This window comes from Peromyscus leucopus, chromosome 15 (assembly GCF_004664715.2).
Source record: "Peromyscus leucopus breed LL Stock chromosome 15, UCI_PerLeu_2.1, whole genome shotgun sequence".
In the NCBI taxonomy this organism is placed as follows: Eukaryota; Metazoa; Chordata; class Mammalia; order Rodentia; family Cricetidae; genus Peromyscus; species Peromyscus leucopus.
This window is the reverse complement of record NC_051076.1, coordinates 69250421-69267361: the sequence shown is the minus strand read 5'-3', so window position 1 is coordinate 69267361 and position 16941 is coordinate 69250421. Positions and strand designations below refer to the sequence as shown.

Here is a 16941-nt window from a genome sequence, read left to right as displayed (position 1 = left end):
CCAAGCCTAGCAACTTGAGTTCAATTCCCTGGGACTCACATGATGAAAGGAGAGAGCCCATAGGTTGTCCTCTGACCTCCACATGTGTGCTGTGGCATGTGAGTTCAGAGCTGCACATATGCACCCCCCCCCATATACACACACAAAGAAACAATATAATTTTAAAAATAAATAAATTAGCTAACTAAGACAACCAAAAAGCAGCTGATGATGGAACACAATCCACATGGTAGCCCAGGCTATGGAGAGATGTGTGATCAACACTGACCCCTGCTTAAAGCTAAGCCCTCCTAATGGAGAGCACTCAGCCATCCTCCGGAACTAACTGGTCACACAGCCCCCCTGGGAGGGCACAAAGCAAGGAGGAATGACATCCCACAGCACTAGCCTGGGCTATGGCGTGAACTGAGAAGAAGAGATGGAGAGAGATCTGTGGCTAAGCTGGGTGCAGACACGGCCCTTCTGCCTGTCGTAACTGCACTGAATTCACAAGACCAGGATATGAAGTAAGAACCCACACCACAGCACGTGGAAAGAGAGAAAAGTTCAGCTGTGAGGGGCTGACTTCTGCTCTGAGGCAGCACCTTGAACTCTGACGTAAAAGGAAAACAGGCTGGCGTGTGCTTGTGTGAAGCCCTGGGTTCTACTCCCAGCACTGTGTAAACAGGGTACAGTGGTACAAGCCTGTCATCCCAGCAAAGGGGCGTGCACAGGGTGGAGGCTGGAAGGCCAGAAGGTCAAGGTCTTCTTTAGCTACATATGGAGCTCTAGGCTAGCCTGGGTGGACTTTGTCAAAAGGAAAAAAGAAAGAAAAACAGAAAACGGCAGAGCACTGCGGTGATACACACCAGGAAGGCCAGCGCCTGGAGATGGAGGCCGGCGGATCAGAACTTCAGGTTCACCCCAGTTACATCACCAAGCTGGAGGCCGGACCCAGGCATTATGGGACCCTGTCAAAGAGGAAAAAGAGGAGGAGGCAGAGGAGAAGAAAGAGGAGGAGGAAGAAGAGGAGGCAGAGTGGTGGTGGCAGCAGCTGGGGCAGCTGGAGAGGCGGCTCAGTGGTCAAGAACACGACCACTTCTGCAGGACCTGAATTCAGTTCCCAGTACCCACGTCAGACAGTTCACAACCACCTGCAACTTCAGTTCCAGGGCCTTCCGTGATCTCTTCTGGCCTCACTGGGGACCTACACTCACATGTGAGTATCATCACACAGATACAGCTACACACACAACACACACACACACACACACACACACACACTCTTAAAATAAAATTAGACCCAAGCGAGTGAGACAACTGGGTCTTGAGACAGCAAAAGCCAGTTTCCAAGAGACCTCCAGAACTCACGCTACCTTATCCACATTGGCACGGGTCTTCGCTGAGGTCTCCACGTACTGCACACCCCACTCTTCCGCTTTGCCCCGGGCCTCATCCACCGGCACCTGCCTCCGCTCCTCCAGGTCAGACTTGTTGCCCACGACCAACAGTGGGATTTTATCTTCCTCGGCCTTAACTCGGAGGATCTGCTCCCTATGGGTGAGACATCAAGAATAGTGTGTTTAAGAAAAGCTGAAGAGGAGCCAGGGAGGCGGCTCAGCAGATAAGGGCACTGGCTTCCCAGGATGACTTGAGTTGGACCCACGAGGTGAGTGGTGAACGACTCCTGCAAGTTATCCGCCAACCTCCACACCACAGGGTGTGTGACAACCTCCACAGCATGGGTGTGTGACAACCTCCACAGCATGGCATGTGTGACAACCTCCACAGCATGGGTGTGTGACAACCTCCACAGCATGGGTGTGTGACAACCTCCACAGCATGGGTGTGTGACAACCTCCACAGCATGGATGAGTGACAACCTCCACAGCATGGATGAGTGACAACCTCCACAGCATGGGTGTGTGACAACCTCCACACCATGGCATGTGTGACAACCTCCACACCACCGGGTGTGTGACAACCTCCACAGCATGGGTGTGTGACAACCTCCACAGCATGGGTGTGTGACAACCTCCACAGCATGGGTGTGTGACAACCTCCACAGCATGGGTGTGTAACAACTTCCACACCATTCGTGTATGACAACCTCCACACCATGGCATGTGTGACAGTGCCCATACACAAACACACAAATAAATAAAGTGGCTTTGTTTTTGTTTTGTTTTGTTTTAAAGCTGGCATAAGCATAAGAACTCAGCTTTACAAGTAGCTGGTAGTGTGCCTTGGTGTTTACAGCATATCTAAAAAGCCTGGCAAGGAACAAGAGAAATCGCTCCATTTGGGGAGTATTTCAAAATGAGTCTCTACTGGCACGGGATTTCCAAGGCTAGCCCTCAGCTTCCCCCCACCATGATCATCTGGTCTCTCTCCATCTGCAGACTTCTCTAGCCCACACTCCTACAAAAGAAATGTCCACACAGGAGGCCAGGAGTCTGCATCCCAACAGGGTTAACAATTTATGGGGAAAAAGAAAAAGGTGAACAGGGAGAGGAGAAGGAAGGGAGGGAATCCTCTGGGAATCCCAGGAATTAAAACAAATTCAAAGGGGCTGGAGATGTGGCCCACGGCAGGGTGCTTGCCTTCAGGCACAGAGCCCAGGTTCCGTCTCCAGCCCTCTCTAGATGGGGCATGATGGTACATGCCTGTAATCCCAGGACTCAGTAGAACCAGAAGTTTCAGGGTCATCTTGGCTCTACATAGTAAGCTTAAGGCTAACCTGGGCTACATGAGACGTTGCCTAAAAAAAAAAAAGGCAAAAGAAAACAAAACAAAAAACCAGGGTCTGAGAGATGGTTCAGTGGTTAAGAGCAACCTGGTTTGATTCCCAGCACCCACATGGTAGCTCACAACTGTTTGTAACTCCAGTTCCAGGGTTCTGATGCCCTCTTCTGGATTCTGCAGGCTCTGCATGTACATGCTGCACAGACATACGTGCAGGCAAAACACCCATGCACATAAAATAAATGAAACAAAAACTTCATCAAACTCAAAGCAATAGCTCACAAAAACGCTTAATAATTCCAATATAGGAATTGGAGAGTAAAAAGGCAGTGTGCACGTGTACTCTGTCTCATCTTCAAAGGCCTCAAAATCAGATTGTGAAGAGGACACAGTTGTGATCACAAGAGTACTGTCCACATAGAAACTTTCTGATAAGAAAGTTTCTACAAACAGAGGCAACTGTTCACACTGAGACCTCTCTGTCCATCGGTCTCCTCCATATACACACTACAGTTGCAGAAAACCAGACCTTCAGCTCTCTGGAGATCTGAGACCACAAGCACTAGAGGTCCACCTTATCATCTGCCTGCTCTACCAGATTGGCTGAGCTCAGCCCCTGATGCCTCCCCGGCTCCCCGAGGCCACCCTCAACCTCGTGGGAAACGTTCAGCTGACTCTCTTTACCTTTGGTGGGCCATCTGATTTTGTAACAAGAAAGAACTTGTTGAAGCCTGGTCTGGGAGCTTTGGCAATGACTCAGCCAGAAGGGGGCTGGGCACCGAGCCTGACTGCCCGAGTTCGATCCCTGGAACCCACCCACATGGTAAGAGAGAACCCACTTCAGGCTTCTCCTGACCTCCACACACTCCCTGTAGCACACACACACATGTCTGTGCTCCCCTGTACTCTGACACACTCACACAGTGGTTGGAGAGATGGCTCAGTAGTCAAGAGCACTGACTGCCCTTCTAGAGGACCCAGGTTCAATTCCCAGCACCCACATGGTAGCTCACAACCTTCTGTAACTCCAGTCCCAGGGGATCCAATGCCCTCTTCTGGCTTCCACAGACATCAGGCATGGATGTGGTACACAGATATACATGCAGCAAAACACTCATACACATAAAATAAATAAAAATAAAAGTAAGCCAGGTGTGGTGGCACACACCTTTAATCCTAACACTCTGGAGGCAGGAGCAAGCAGATCTCTGAGTTCAAGGCCAGCCAGGTCTACACAGAGGCCCTGTCTCAAAAAAACCAAAATAAATAAATGAGTAAATCCTTCAAAAAAGATATGTACAGAAATCCTAAAACATGGATGCACAAAGAGATGGACGCAATGGTGGATCAAAGTGTACCAAGATTCAGAAAACACTGTGGCTGAGTTCTTCCTCATCACGGGCCCGAACATCTCCATTCTGCTCCACCCAGATCCCTCAAAGCCTCGGCCCCCCTGGCAGGGAGTCAGGGACCCGTTGTCCCCGTCAAACACACCTGAACTCGGCTGTGGCAGTGAAGGACTCGTGCTCTGTGATGGAGAACACAAGCAGGAAGCCCTCCCCGCTGCGGAAGTAATTGTCTCGGATGGCCGCATAGTCCTCCTGGCCGGCTGTGTCCAGAATGTCTATCTGGACCTCTTCTCCGTCGAGGACCACCTTCTTTCTGTAACTGTCGGCTTTGGTGGGCTCATAGTCTTCTACAAACTGGAAAACACAGAATTAAGGATTACAGCAGCCCCCTGCTTCTACATCTGAATGCTTTAAGACCAGCCTTGCACTGGCTGAGAGCCGGGAGTCAGTACACCTTGGAGGACTGAAGAATACAAACCATCCATCCATCCATCCATCCTTCTTCCTCCCTCCCTCCCTCCCTCCCCTTCTGAGACAAGGTCACACTATGTAGCTCGGGCTGGTTTTGAACTCCTGAGCCTTCCAAATGCTGGAGTTCCAGGTAACCCCTCCATGCTTGAGAACCCTAGCTCTGAGTTCTTTTTTCTTCTTTTAAGGCTTTCAACAATTGAGGCAGTACAAACAAGGAAAAGGGGAGAGGTGGGAGCCTGTATTCATAATGAAGAGAAGTATAAAAATCATATCGAAAGAATTTGGCGAGAGGAACCAGAAGCTTAGAGTAAAACCAGCAGGGGGCTGGGAGATGGTTCAGTGGGTAACGTGCTGACGAGCAAGCATGAGGACCCGAGTTCAATCCCCACATACTACATTTAAAAACAACAACAAGAAAAGTCGGGGTTGGGGGTTTAGCTCAGTGATAGAGCGCTTGCCTAGCAAGCGAAAGGCCCTGGGTTCGGTCCTCAGCTCTGAAAAAAAGAAAAAGAAAAAGTCAGAGGCCAGAGTGATGGCTCAGCAGTTACATACTGGCCGGGCAGTGGTGGCGCACGCCTTTAATCCCAGCACTCGGAAGGCAGAGCCAGGCGGATCTCTGTGAGTTCGAGGCCAGCCTGGTCTCCAAAGTGAGTTCCAGGAAAGGCGCAAAGCTACACAGAGAAACCCTGTCTCAGGAAAAAAAAAAAAAAAAGAGTACATACCGCTCGCCTAGAGGACCCAAGTTCAGTTCCCAGCACCCTCAAGTGGCTCAGAATTGTCTGTAACTCCAGCTCCAGGGGTGTCCAATGTCTGTATGATCACGTGCACTCACATGCACATACCCACCCAGTTACACATGGGTACACATAATTAAAAATAATAAAGATAAATCTTAAAAAATAATAAAAATAAATCTTAAAAAAACATGGGAGTTAGTGCGTGTCTACAAGCCCTCTACCAGGAGGTGAAGACAGGCGGATACTGGAGCTCACTGGCCAGCCAAGCCCAGACTACTCAGTGAGCCCCAGGCAACGAGAGATCTTGTCTCAAAACACACAGTGGGCCATGACTGGGGAACATTACCTGGGGTGTTCTCTGACCTCCAGAGGCACATAAGCACCTATACACACATGCATGCACACACCCCACACACATGCATCTGCATACATGAACATGCACGTACACATGTAAATTATGAAATAAACAAATCCAGTCTGGCACTGAAAGTGGACCTGGGGAGGCCCTTATTACCTTGAAGTAGAGAAGGCCTTTTTAAACTATAACTCAAAGTCCAGAAGCCATGTAAAAAGAAATTGATAAATTAGATTCCCAAGAATGAAAGACAAGAGAGCCCAGCAAACACAAGCGCTGACAGAATGAGATGAGGACCACGGTGTGGAGCATTCTCCTCCCTAACATCCTCGGGCCGGGGAGGCATCACCATCCAACAGAGAACCTCAGGACCACACAGATGGAGAGAGGAACCCCTCACTAGCTCAAAAGGAAGCGGGGAGAGGAGAGAGGGAGGAGGGAGGGAGGGAGGAGGGAGGGGGGAGGGAGGGAGGAGGGAGGGGGGAGGGAGGGAGGGAGGGAAGAGAGCAGGAGAAAGGGAGACAGCTATTCTGAGACACAGGCTTAAGGGGAGACATTTTTGTTCTCTGTGGGACAGGGACAGGACCATCCCACAGAGAAGGATTTGTCAACATCCGGTAAAATGAGTACTTTCTCCTCTGTTCCACCCACCCCCCACGCTGCTTCTAGGAATACAATCTCAGAAATGCTGGCCCCAAAATCGTGGAAGTCACCGTGGCACCAAGTGGCATCACGGAAGACGGTCTATTCAAATGCTCAGCAAAAGTGGGCGACACAGCAAAATGCTATACTACTGCAAAAAAGAAAACAGGAACTATCCACAGGCATGAGAAAAACCTAGACTACAGCGCGTCCTGCAGAGGGTCACTGGGAGAGGAGAGATTGGTAAGGATGTATCCACAAAGACAACAAATTCAAAAGCTGCTCAAAAGAAGATAGAAGCAAATTAGCCTTCCTAAATGTTTATTTGGTAATGAAGACACACAGAAAAAATGAACCAATTCATGAGACTTTAACAAACTGTGTGTGCGTGTGTGTGCGTGCGCGCGCGTGTGTGTGTGTGTGTGTGTGCGCGCATGTGTGTGCGCGTGTGCGCGCGCGTGGTGTGTGTGTGAGTGTGTGTGTGTGTGGTGTGTGTGTGTGTGTGTGTGTGTGTGTGTGTGTGTGTGTCTCTCTCTTTCTTTTACTTGCCACTGTGGTGCACACACAGGGCTGGCTGGCCCAGGAGCTTCTGGAGTCTCCCACCTGCACCGCTGACCTTTCCACAGAAGTACTGCAGTTAGAGATGCCAGTGCAGCCAGCTTTTACACAGGCTCTAGGGTTCGAGCTTGCATGGTGGTTCCTGACACCTGCACGGTGACTGCCCACACCCGCACGGTGACTGCCCACGCCCGCACGGTGACTGCCCACGCCCGCACGGTGACTGCCCACGCCTGCACAGTGTCTGCCCACGCCCGCACAGTGTCTGCCCACGCTTGCACGTGATTCCCGACACGTGCATGGTGACCGCCTTACCCACTGAGCTGTCTCAGCCAGGCCCAGCACGCGAGAGCTGAGGCAGGAGGACTGCAAGCTTTGGGCTAGCCTGAACAACCTAATGAGACTGTGCCTCAAAATACACCCCCATGATGCTCATGCCAGCCCCCTAACTGAACCCAGTGGGTCACACAAAATAGACATGAAAATAGATGGGAGACTTTCTAGGACTAAGAAGTGAGAGCAGGAAGTGGGGTAAGAGACAGTAATGAGGAATGTATAATAATGTATGATAAGAGACAGTGATAGGTAGTGAATATGATCCAAATAGATTATACACATGTATGAAACTGTCAAGGAACAAATTTGAAATATTAAAAAAAAAAATGAGGGATAGAAGCTGGCCAGTGGTGGTACACACCTTTAATCCCAGGGGCAGGCAGATCTCTGAGAGCCAGCCTGGGCTACAGAGTGAGTTCCAGGACAGCTAAGGCTACACACAGAGCTTGTCTCAGAAAACCAAACAGGTCTGGAGAGATGGTTGAGTGACCAAGAGGACTTCCTGCTTTTGCACATCTCTTCCAAGAGATGCGACGCCTGCATCTGGCCTCCATGGTGTCCAGGCACACAGGCAAAATACTCAAATACATGAAATAAGACCACATTAAACATAGATAAATTAATTTTATTTTTTATTATATGCATGTGTGTCTGTGTGTGTGTGCGCGCGTGTGCACATGAGTGCTGGTGTCTGGAAAGGCCAAAAGGGATGTCAGATCCCCTTGAGCTGGAGCTGTAAGCCACCATGAGGGGGCCGGGAATTGAACCCAAGTCCTCTGGAAGAGCAGCCAGTACTCATAACTACCGAGCCATCTCTCCAGTCCAAGTAAATAAATTAGCCAAATAACTAAAAATAAGAAGTTACAGATTTGAAAATGGCTGGGCATATATACAGCTCAGTGTCACAGTGCTACCCTGGCATGTGTGAGCCTTAGGTTTAATAACTAGTACCTCCCCACCCCCCAAAAAAAGAGAAGAAAAAGGAGCTTCTGAAAAGGAGAGAGACGACGGCCCGGCAGGAAAGAGCACTCACTGCTCTTCCGGACGGTCTGAGTTTGGTTCCCAGCACCCACCCGAGGGGCCTGGCTCACCACCACCCGGAACTCCAGCTGCACGCCTGAAGCCGCTCCGGCTCTCAAAGGCATGTGTACCCACGTCACATACCCAAACACAGATACACGTAAATGTCATATACCCAAACACAGATACATGTAAATGTCATATACCCAAACACAGATACACGTAGATGTCACATATCCAAACAGATACACGTAAATGTCACATACCCAAACAGATACATGTAAATGTCACATACCCGAACAGATACACGTAAATGTCACATACCCGAATAGATACACGTAAATGTCACATACCCAAACACAGATATATGTAAATGTCATATACACAAACACAGATACATGTAAATGTCACATACCTGAACACAGATACACGTAAATGTCACATACCCAAACACAGATACACGTAAATGTCACATACCCAAACAGATACACGTAAATGTCACATACCCAAACACAGATACACGTAAATGTCACATACCCAAACACAGATACACATGTCACATACCCAAACACAGATACACATGTCACATACCCGAACACAGATACACGTCAATAAATAAATCTTTTTTTTTTTTTTTTTCACAAAAAGGAAAGAAAAAATAACAGCTAAGCAGATGAGACGAACTGGAGAACACGAAAGAGGGTATAACTGGACTTCTTATGCGGTGCATGTAAAACGTAAGGACTAACTCAAAACAGCCATGATTTAGATATGACCTAAAATGGAAACTCAGGACACACGGGAGCAACCCTTCGCGAGCCCGGCCCTGGTGATGGATGCTCAGGCCTGGCACCAGAGCACAAGTAACAAAGGAGAAATAAACTGGGGGCCGGGAGACAGCGGTGCTCGCCACTAAACCCGACACCCTAACTCTGTCCCTGCGGCTCCCACACTGGAGGAAGAGAGCTGAGTCCTGCAAGTTGTCTTCTGGTCTCCACACGCACTTCCACCAAGGCAAACACACACACACACACACAGAATTAATGAAAGAGAAAGGATTCACTTTGGCTCATGGTTTTAGAGATTTTGCTCCACACTTCTTAGGGGCCTGTGGTGAGGCAGATGATGGTGACGCATCTGCCTCACCACACAGCAGAAACCAGGAAGCAGAGAAAAAACCAGGATGGGGCTGGGATGCCAATGCCTCTTTCTAAGGACACTTCCAGTGACCTGACTTCCTCTGGCTGAACTCTGCTTCCTAAGGTGCTGTAGGCTGAGGCTAAGTTCTTCAGCACAGGACCCCTTAGGAGACACTCAAGGCCCAAACCACAGCACCTGAGGCCGGGGAGTAGCTCAGCTGGTAGAGCTCACCTCTCACACACAAAGCCCCTCCATCCCCAGAGCCGCACAAACCAGGTAAAAGGTGGCACACCTCTATCAACCCAGCAGGGGAGGTGGGAGGATCAGAAGTTCAAGGTCATCCTTGGCTACACAGGGAGTTCCAAGCCAGCCTGGGCCATTTGAGACTTTGTCTTTGAAAAATTAGAGTTGGGCCGGGCGGAGGCGGTGCACGCCTTTAATTGCAGCACTCGGGAGCCACAGCCAGGCGGATCTCTGTGAGTTCAAGGCCAGCCTGGTCTACAGAGCGAGATCCAGGACAGGCTCCAAAACTACACAGAGAAACCCTGTCTCAGGGGGAAAAAAAAATTAGAGTTGGAGTTGGAGAGATGGCCCAGTGCCGAGTACCTGCTGCCCTTGGAGCTAACAGGAGTTTGGTTCCCAGAACCCACACTGAGCAACTCACAACTGCCTATAACTTCAGACATCTGACGCCCTCCTCTGGCCTCTGAAGGTAACTACACTCTTCTACACACCCCACACATACTCATTTTTCCCACATACACATAAATTAAAATAATAAAAACTTAAGCTCTAGCACCTATACAGAGACCTCTCTCTTCCCATGCTCCCATCACAAAGAAAGCACCCAGAACACTGATAACACAGTGTGTGGAGAGGCGCCTCCCATTCCCACCTCAGCTAAAATCACCGCTGTATCAGCAGCTGGAATCTTCTGCTGAGACTCCTCCCCCGAAGCTATTTGAAAACTCCAAGGACAAATGGGGAAGTGGACGCAGAACACAGCCAAAGCGGCCCCACACGATGACGCAGCGGGCACAGTCCCTCGGGAGGGCGCGCGCGGTATCTCTTACCTCGTCATACATGAACTGAAGCGTCAGCGCCGACTTGCCGACCCCTCCACTGCCAACCATGATGACCTTGTGAAGTGCCAGGGAGCCCTGGCTCTTGCCCTTGTTGGCGGCCATCCTGCGGGTCTGAGGCGATGACACACGGACAGGCGGCCCGGATGCAGAGCTACAGGGGACAGAGACAGGAACGGAAAGGTGGTGGGCCTTCTATCCATCCAGTGGAAATCAAATGACATCTGCCATTGCTACACTTTCACATTCACTTTTAAATTACGTGCATGTGTGTGTGCCTAGGTGGGGTTTGTGCACCAGTGTAGAACCCTCAGAGACCAGAAGAGGACGTCAGATTCTCTGGGGCTGGTGGGAGGGGCGGTCAGTCCTCTCAGCCCCAAGCCATTTCTCCAGCCCTGCCCTGCACTTTAGAAACACTCAGCCTGGAGAGGACGGCTGGGATGTCTACAACTCTGAAGTCACTTACCCACGGGGAGCCAGGAGAGGGCAATGCTGAGAAAGGAGAGTGGAGGCGGACACCCCAAGCCCGCACCTCTAGGGAGGGGGGCCTGGGCTCAGGCCTTTCCTCCCAGCACTCAGGAGGCAGAGACCCTCGAGGTCTCAGCACCCGATGCGGGGCGGCAGGCGAATGCCTGGGGCTCGGTGGCCTGGTAGTCTAGTCTACTGTGTGAAGTTCCAGACAATGAGACTGCCTAAAGGTAGAGGGCGCCTGAGGAATGACACTCAAGGCTGTCTTCCGGCCTCCCCATCTCATCTCCCACCTCCCATCTCCCCCCTCCTACCTCCCCATCTCCCCACCTCATCTCCCACCTCCCATCTCCCACCTCCCCATCTCCCACCTCTCACCTCCCACCTCCCATCTCCCACCTCCCCATCTCCCCCTCCCCATCTCCCCCTCCAGTTTTAAAACGACAACAGCCCCCACGGAGCTTCCTGAAGGTGAAGCAGGTGAACTGTTCAAGTTTTTATTCCCGAGTCAAACAGGCGCCCCGGGGACAGTCCGGGGACTTCAATCTGCAGCTCTGTACTCTCACCTCTCTCCTTACTCACGTGCCTCTGCTCCCTACCACCAACACACACACACACACACACACATACACACACACACACACGGGTGTGTGTGCACACATACACAGGTGTGCGTGCACACGTGACTATCCAAGGAAGACTCAGAAGTGAGGCAACCTCTCATTTGGGAAACCGAGACTCTAAAGGAGCCATCTTTAAGTAAAGAGCGGATTGGAGGGCTGGTGACATGGTTTAGCAGATAACAACGCTTGTCACCAAGCAAGACAATGTGAGCTCAGTCCCCAGGACCTGCACAGTTGAAGGAGACAGCCAATTCCCACAAGTTGTTTTCTGATGTCTGCACACGTGCTGTGGCATGGGCATACCCTCGATACACAAAATAAGCCTTTTTTTTTTTTTTTTTTAGAGAATAGATTAAGGGGCTGGAGAGACGGCTCAGTGGTTAAGAGCACTGGCTGCTCTTCCAAAGGTCCTGAGTTCAATTCCCAGCAACCACATGGCAGCTCACAACCATCTGTAATGAGATCTGGTGCCCTTTTCTGGCCTGAAGGACACATGCAGGCAGAACACTGTATACATAATAAATAAATAAATCTGAGAGAGAGACAGAGAGAGAGAGAATAGATTGAAAGAGTCAGGTCTGGTGGTGCATGCCTTTAATCTCAATACTTTCTAAATTTCAGACTAGCCTTGTTTACAAAGTGAGCTCCAGGCCATCCATAGTGAGAACCTGTCTCCCGAAGTAACGGAGTGGGGAGGGGAAGGGGGAGGGAGACACAGGGACGGGACTGGACTGGACTGGAGAGATGGCTCAGCAGTTAAAAGCACTGGCTGATCTTCTGGCAGACCTGGGTTTGATTCCCAGCACCTACAAGGGGGCGCACAGCTGTCTGTAACTCTGGTTCCAGGGGATCTGATGGCCTCTACAGGCACCAGGCAAGCACACAGTACACAGACGCACAAGCAGGCAAAACATCCACATGCATAAAACAAATTAAAAAAAAATTCTTTTTAGGCAGAGCCAGGCGGATCTCTATGAGTTCGAGGCCAGCCTGGTCTACAGAGTGAGATCCAGGAAAGGCACAAAGCTACACAGAGAAACCCTGTCTCAAAAAACCAAAAAAAAAAAAAAAAAAAAAAAAAAAAAAACAACCAAGAGGCTTCTTGATCACCAGAGCCCCAGCTGCAGGGGAGTTTTCCCTAAAAAGCTGCAGCCACAGCCAAGCAACTACCACACAAAGCGTGCTATGGCCTGAGACCCACGGAAAGCTGCAGAACCTCTCTGCGAAGGGGGCTAAGCTCACGGCTGGAGTCAGCACACACTCGCCATCCCCGCCTCCAGCACCAGGGAACCAACAGAAGTCAGCACACACCCACAGAGGGCTTCTCGGACACGTGTCATAGAACATGGTCTGATCACCTTAGAGACAAAAACAATCCCTGAGGAAACCGACGTCATTGAAAGACCTGATGGACGAAGCAGGAGTAATAATCCCAGCACACCAGAGGGCAGAGGAAAAAACCTTCAGCATGTAAACCCTCCAAGGCTAGCCTGGGGTACATATGACCCTGTCTCAAACTTAAGAAAAAGAAATTAAAGTCAGGTGGACTTTAAAAAGAATTACTCAGAATGCCTAAAACACTGTGTATGCATGTATAGTGTGAGTGTATGTGTGTATGTGTGCATATGTGTGTGCATGTGTAAGAACAGTATGTGTTTACATGTGTATATCTGTGTGTATAGCATGTCTCTGTATGTATAGTGTGTGCATGAGTGTATGTATAGTGTGTATGTGTGCATGTGTATATGCATATGTATGTATGCAAGTACATGTATATAGTGTGTTCGTGTGTATAGTGTGTGCATGTGTGTATGTGTTTGAGTGCATGTGAATGTATGTATATGCATGTATATGTGTGTTGTGGTATAGTATATGTGGATATATATAGTATGTGTGGTGTATGTACAATATGGGTAGTGTGTTTGTGTGTATATAGTATGTGTATGCATGTATTGTAATATGTGCATATGTATGTATAATATGTGTATATATAGTATATGTATAGTGTGTATATGTATTATAGTGTATGTATAGTGTCTGCGGGAGTTTGTATATGTATGTACACGTGTGTGATAGAGCGTGTGTGTGTGTGTGTGTGTGTGTGTGTGTGTGTGTGTGTGTGTGTGTAGTGTGTGTGCACAGTATGTGGAGGCCAGAGGTTGACATCAGGTATTTCTGTAGTTCTCCATCATGTTTTTTTAAATTATGTGTATGTATGTGTGTGTCTATATTATGTATGCCACAAATATGTGGGTGCCCTCAGAGACCAGAAGAGGGCATCTGATCCCCCAGAGCTGGAGTTTGGGGCAGTTGTGAGCCGCCCCACCTGGTGTGGGAACTGAGTGAGGGCCTCTGGGACAGCAGCAGGCGTTCCTAACTGCGGAGCCAGCTCCTTGGCTCCTCAGCCTTTTTAAAAAATATTTTTACATTTTTCAGACAGGGTCTCACTCTGTAGCCCTGACTGGCGTGGAACCATTATGTAGACCTGGCTGGCCTTGAACTCACAGAGATCCCCCTGCCTCTGCGTCTGTCTTAGTTACTTCTCTATTGCTGTGATAAACACAATGACCAAGGCAATGTATAGAATGAAGGGTTTATTTGTCTCACGGTCCTGAGGGATGAGAGTCCTTCATGGCAGGAAGCAGAGCACGAGCTGGGACAGGGGCTGGGACAGAAGGTGTGGCTCACGGCCTGAACGACAAGAGGAGGCAGACAGTGTGAACTGGAAAGGGCGCACGCTTATGTTTGTTTGTGTTTCAAGACAGGATTTCTCTGTGTAGCCCTGGCTGTCTTGGAACTTGCTCTGTAGATCAGGCTGGCCTTGAACTCACAGAGATCCATCTGCCTCTGGCTCCTGGGATTAAAGGCTGAGTCCCCACACCTGGCTATGCATCTTCATCTTTTGAGACAGGGTCTCTCACTGAACCTGGAGCTCACTGTTTCTACTAAGCTGGCTGACCAGAAAGCTCAAGGGAGCCGTCTCCACCACGCAAGCATTAGCCAGCCACGTGGCCACTGTGCCTAGCTCTTTTTTTTTTTTTTTTTTTTTTTTTGGTTTTTCGAGACAGGGTTTCTCTGTGTAGCTTTGTGCCTTTCCTGGAGCTCACTTGGTAGCCCAGGCTGGCCTCGAACTCACAGAGATCCACCTGGCTCTGCCTCCCGAGTGCTGGGATTAAAGGCGTGCGCCACCAACGCCCGGCCTGTGCCTAGCTCTTACAAGTGTTCTAGAATCAAAATGCCGGCCGGCCTTCACCCCTGCACAGAAATCCTATCTAACTGAGCCAGCTCCCAAGCTGTGTTCTTTGTGGGCATTGTTTTGTTTGCTGGAGCGATGTTGGTTTTTGTATTCTTTTGTGACAGGGCTTCACTGTGTCACTCAGGCTGGCCTGGAACTCAGGATTCTCCCCCTCAGCCTCCTGAGTGCTGGATTACAGGCATGCGCCACCACACCTGGCCTGGTAGTCACGGCTAACTGCGTGTTTCTGGCTAGTATCTCCATCTACACATTCTTGTGTGTAGAGCCTTTGAGGTCGCATGCCTAGTTTTGCGAGCTATTTTCCAGGTTCTTGAAAATCTGTTTTTGAAACCAGGCAGCCTGAACATAGCTTGTTTTCTTGATGACTTGGGGTCCCCGGGCATTGGTGTTGGCTCCAGACAGGGCCTTGGGCTGCTCAAAGTCAAGGCGCAGACATGTTCGCTCCTTCTTCTCCCCCTGCACTTCTCCGGGCTCCTGCCCACACCAGGCATCTCCCTACTCCCCCTGCGCTAATTATGTGCTTTTTAATGAGTGAGCTAAGCAATTAACTAGATAATTAAGCACATCTGAGCGGGGATAGAAATAGAAGGGATGGGGGTACAGGCGCCCCACAAGGCTGAGATTCAGGAACTTGAAGATACCATTGGCCTCGTTTACAGCCATCAACCGTTTCTGGCAGAGCTGAGGCTGGCAAATGGGGCTGGAGCTCCCACACCACCTAAGTGTCCAATACTTCTCGGTCAACCTTATTTCTGTGAACTTGATGGAAATGAGCCAACATGTGTCCGGGCTGGGGTGAGGGCAGGGTCCTTTCAAACACCCACAGACACCAAGTTATGCACTACATATATGCACTTAGTATGCATGTGTGGTGTGTGTGTGTGTGTGTGTGTGTGTGTGTGTGTGTGTGTGTGTGTATGTATGCGCGCGCACATGTGTTGTACTTCTTAGTGTGGGGTGTGCACAGACACACATGCATAGGTCTGTGAAGGTGAGAAGTGAACATCGGGTCTCTTTCCTCAGCCATCTGCCACCTTTACTTTTAATTTTTTTCTAGTTACAGAAATACCTTCTCTGTGTGTGCACATGTGTGGAGATGAGAGGGCAGCTCGTGGGAGTTGACTCTCTCCTTCCAGCATGCAGGTTCCAGAATCTGGGAGGCAAGCTTGGCAGGAAGCCATCTCACCAGCCCCGCCTTAGTTTTTGGGCAGGGTTTCCTGGTGAACTTGAAACGAACGTCAGGACCCTGTGTCTGCGTGCCCCAGTTCTGGGGTCACAGGTGCACCCAGCCACGCCTGCCTCCCGCTGTGAGTCTGGAGATCTGACTCAGGTCCTCCAGTGCATGGCAGACACTTACCGATGAGAATTTCCCTAACACCCCTCACCCCTGGGTTTTGTCTGTTTGTTTTTGTTTTGTTTTAAGTAAAGTCAATTTCTGTAGGAAATAATCACCAATGAAGTCTTTTCTGCAATCACTGGAGACTGAACGAAGCCTTTGCTCCAAGTCTGGGATGCGGCTCAGTCCACGCAGAGCCGGCCTGGCAGTCCGGGTTTGGTCCCCGCACCACATAAACTTGTGTGGAGGCACACACCTAATAATCCTAGCGCTCTGGGGTGGGAGCTGAAGTTCACACCTACCTCAGCTGCACAGGCAGTGTGAAGCAGAGTGAGATGCATGAGATGCATGAGATCCGGTCTTTTCCCCTCCCACCTCTTAAATCATGTGGGAGCACATGCATACGAGTGTTGGTGTCCACAGCAGCCAGGGGCACCAGATCCCCTGAGCCGGAGTTACAGGCAGTGTGAGCCACCGTGTGGGCGCCGAGAAGACGTGCCGCCAGCCTCCTCCTCATCCCTCCGGATCTAGTTTGTGTTGCTTACTTGCAAACTTACTTGTGGCCAAATGTCTGTCACTCCTGACACATCCACCTCCTGGCCTGGCTCTAAGGAAAAGAAGCGGTTCCCTGTTTAAATCACACACAGTCCATTTACTGTGGCTGGTTTTGCCTTTATTTTTGTAGGTAACCCTTCCAGAAACACAACCTTTGCCTTTAAAACAAAACACCATCATCTGACCATTCAAATGAGCCCCGAAATGACTAGAGAACGTAAGAATAGGTATCTAAGAACACACACACACACACACACACACACACACACACACACACACACACTAAAGA

General features: G+C 49.9%; 1 protein-coding gene across 2 annotated transcripts in view; it reads right to left on the bottom strand.

Annotated features, from left to right (window-relative positions):
• Positions 1 to 16941, bottom strand: part of Ralb (RAS like proto-oncogene B) — a 38070-nt gene that overhangs the window by 3311 nt on the left and 17818 nt on the right. For both annotated transcript variants that reach the window (XM_028879810.2, XM_028879811.2), the window contains exons 2-4: positions 10406 to 10568; positions 4219 to 4427; positions 1356 to 1533 (exon numbers count right to left, since the gene is read on the bottom strand). In XM_028879810.2, the coding sequence (XP_028735643.1) occupies positions 1356 to 1533; positions 4219 to 4427; positions 10406 to 10519 (501 nt within the window). In that variant the 5' untranslated portion in view covers positions 10520 to 10568. The remainder of the gene's footprint in view (positions 1 to 1355; positions 1534 to 4218; positions 4428 to 10405; positions 10569 to 16941) is intronic.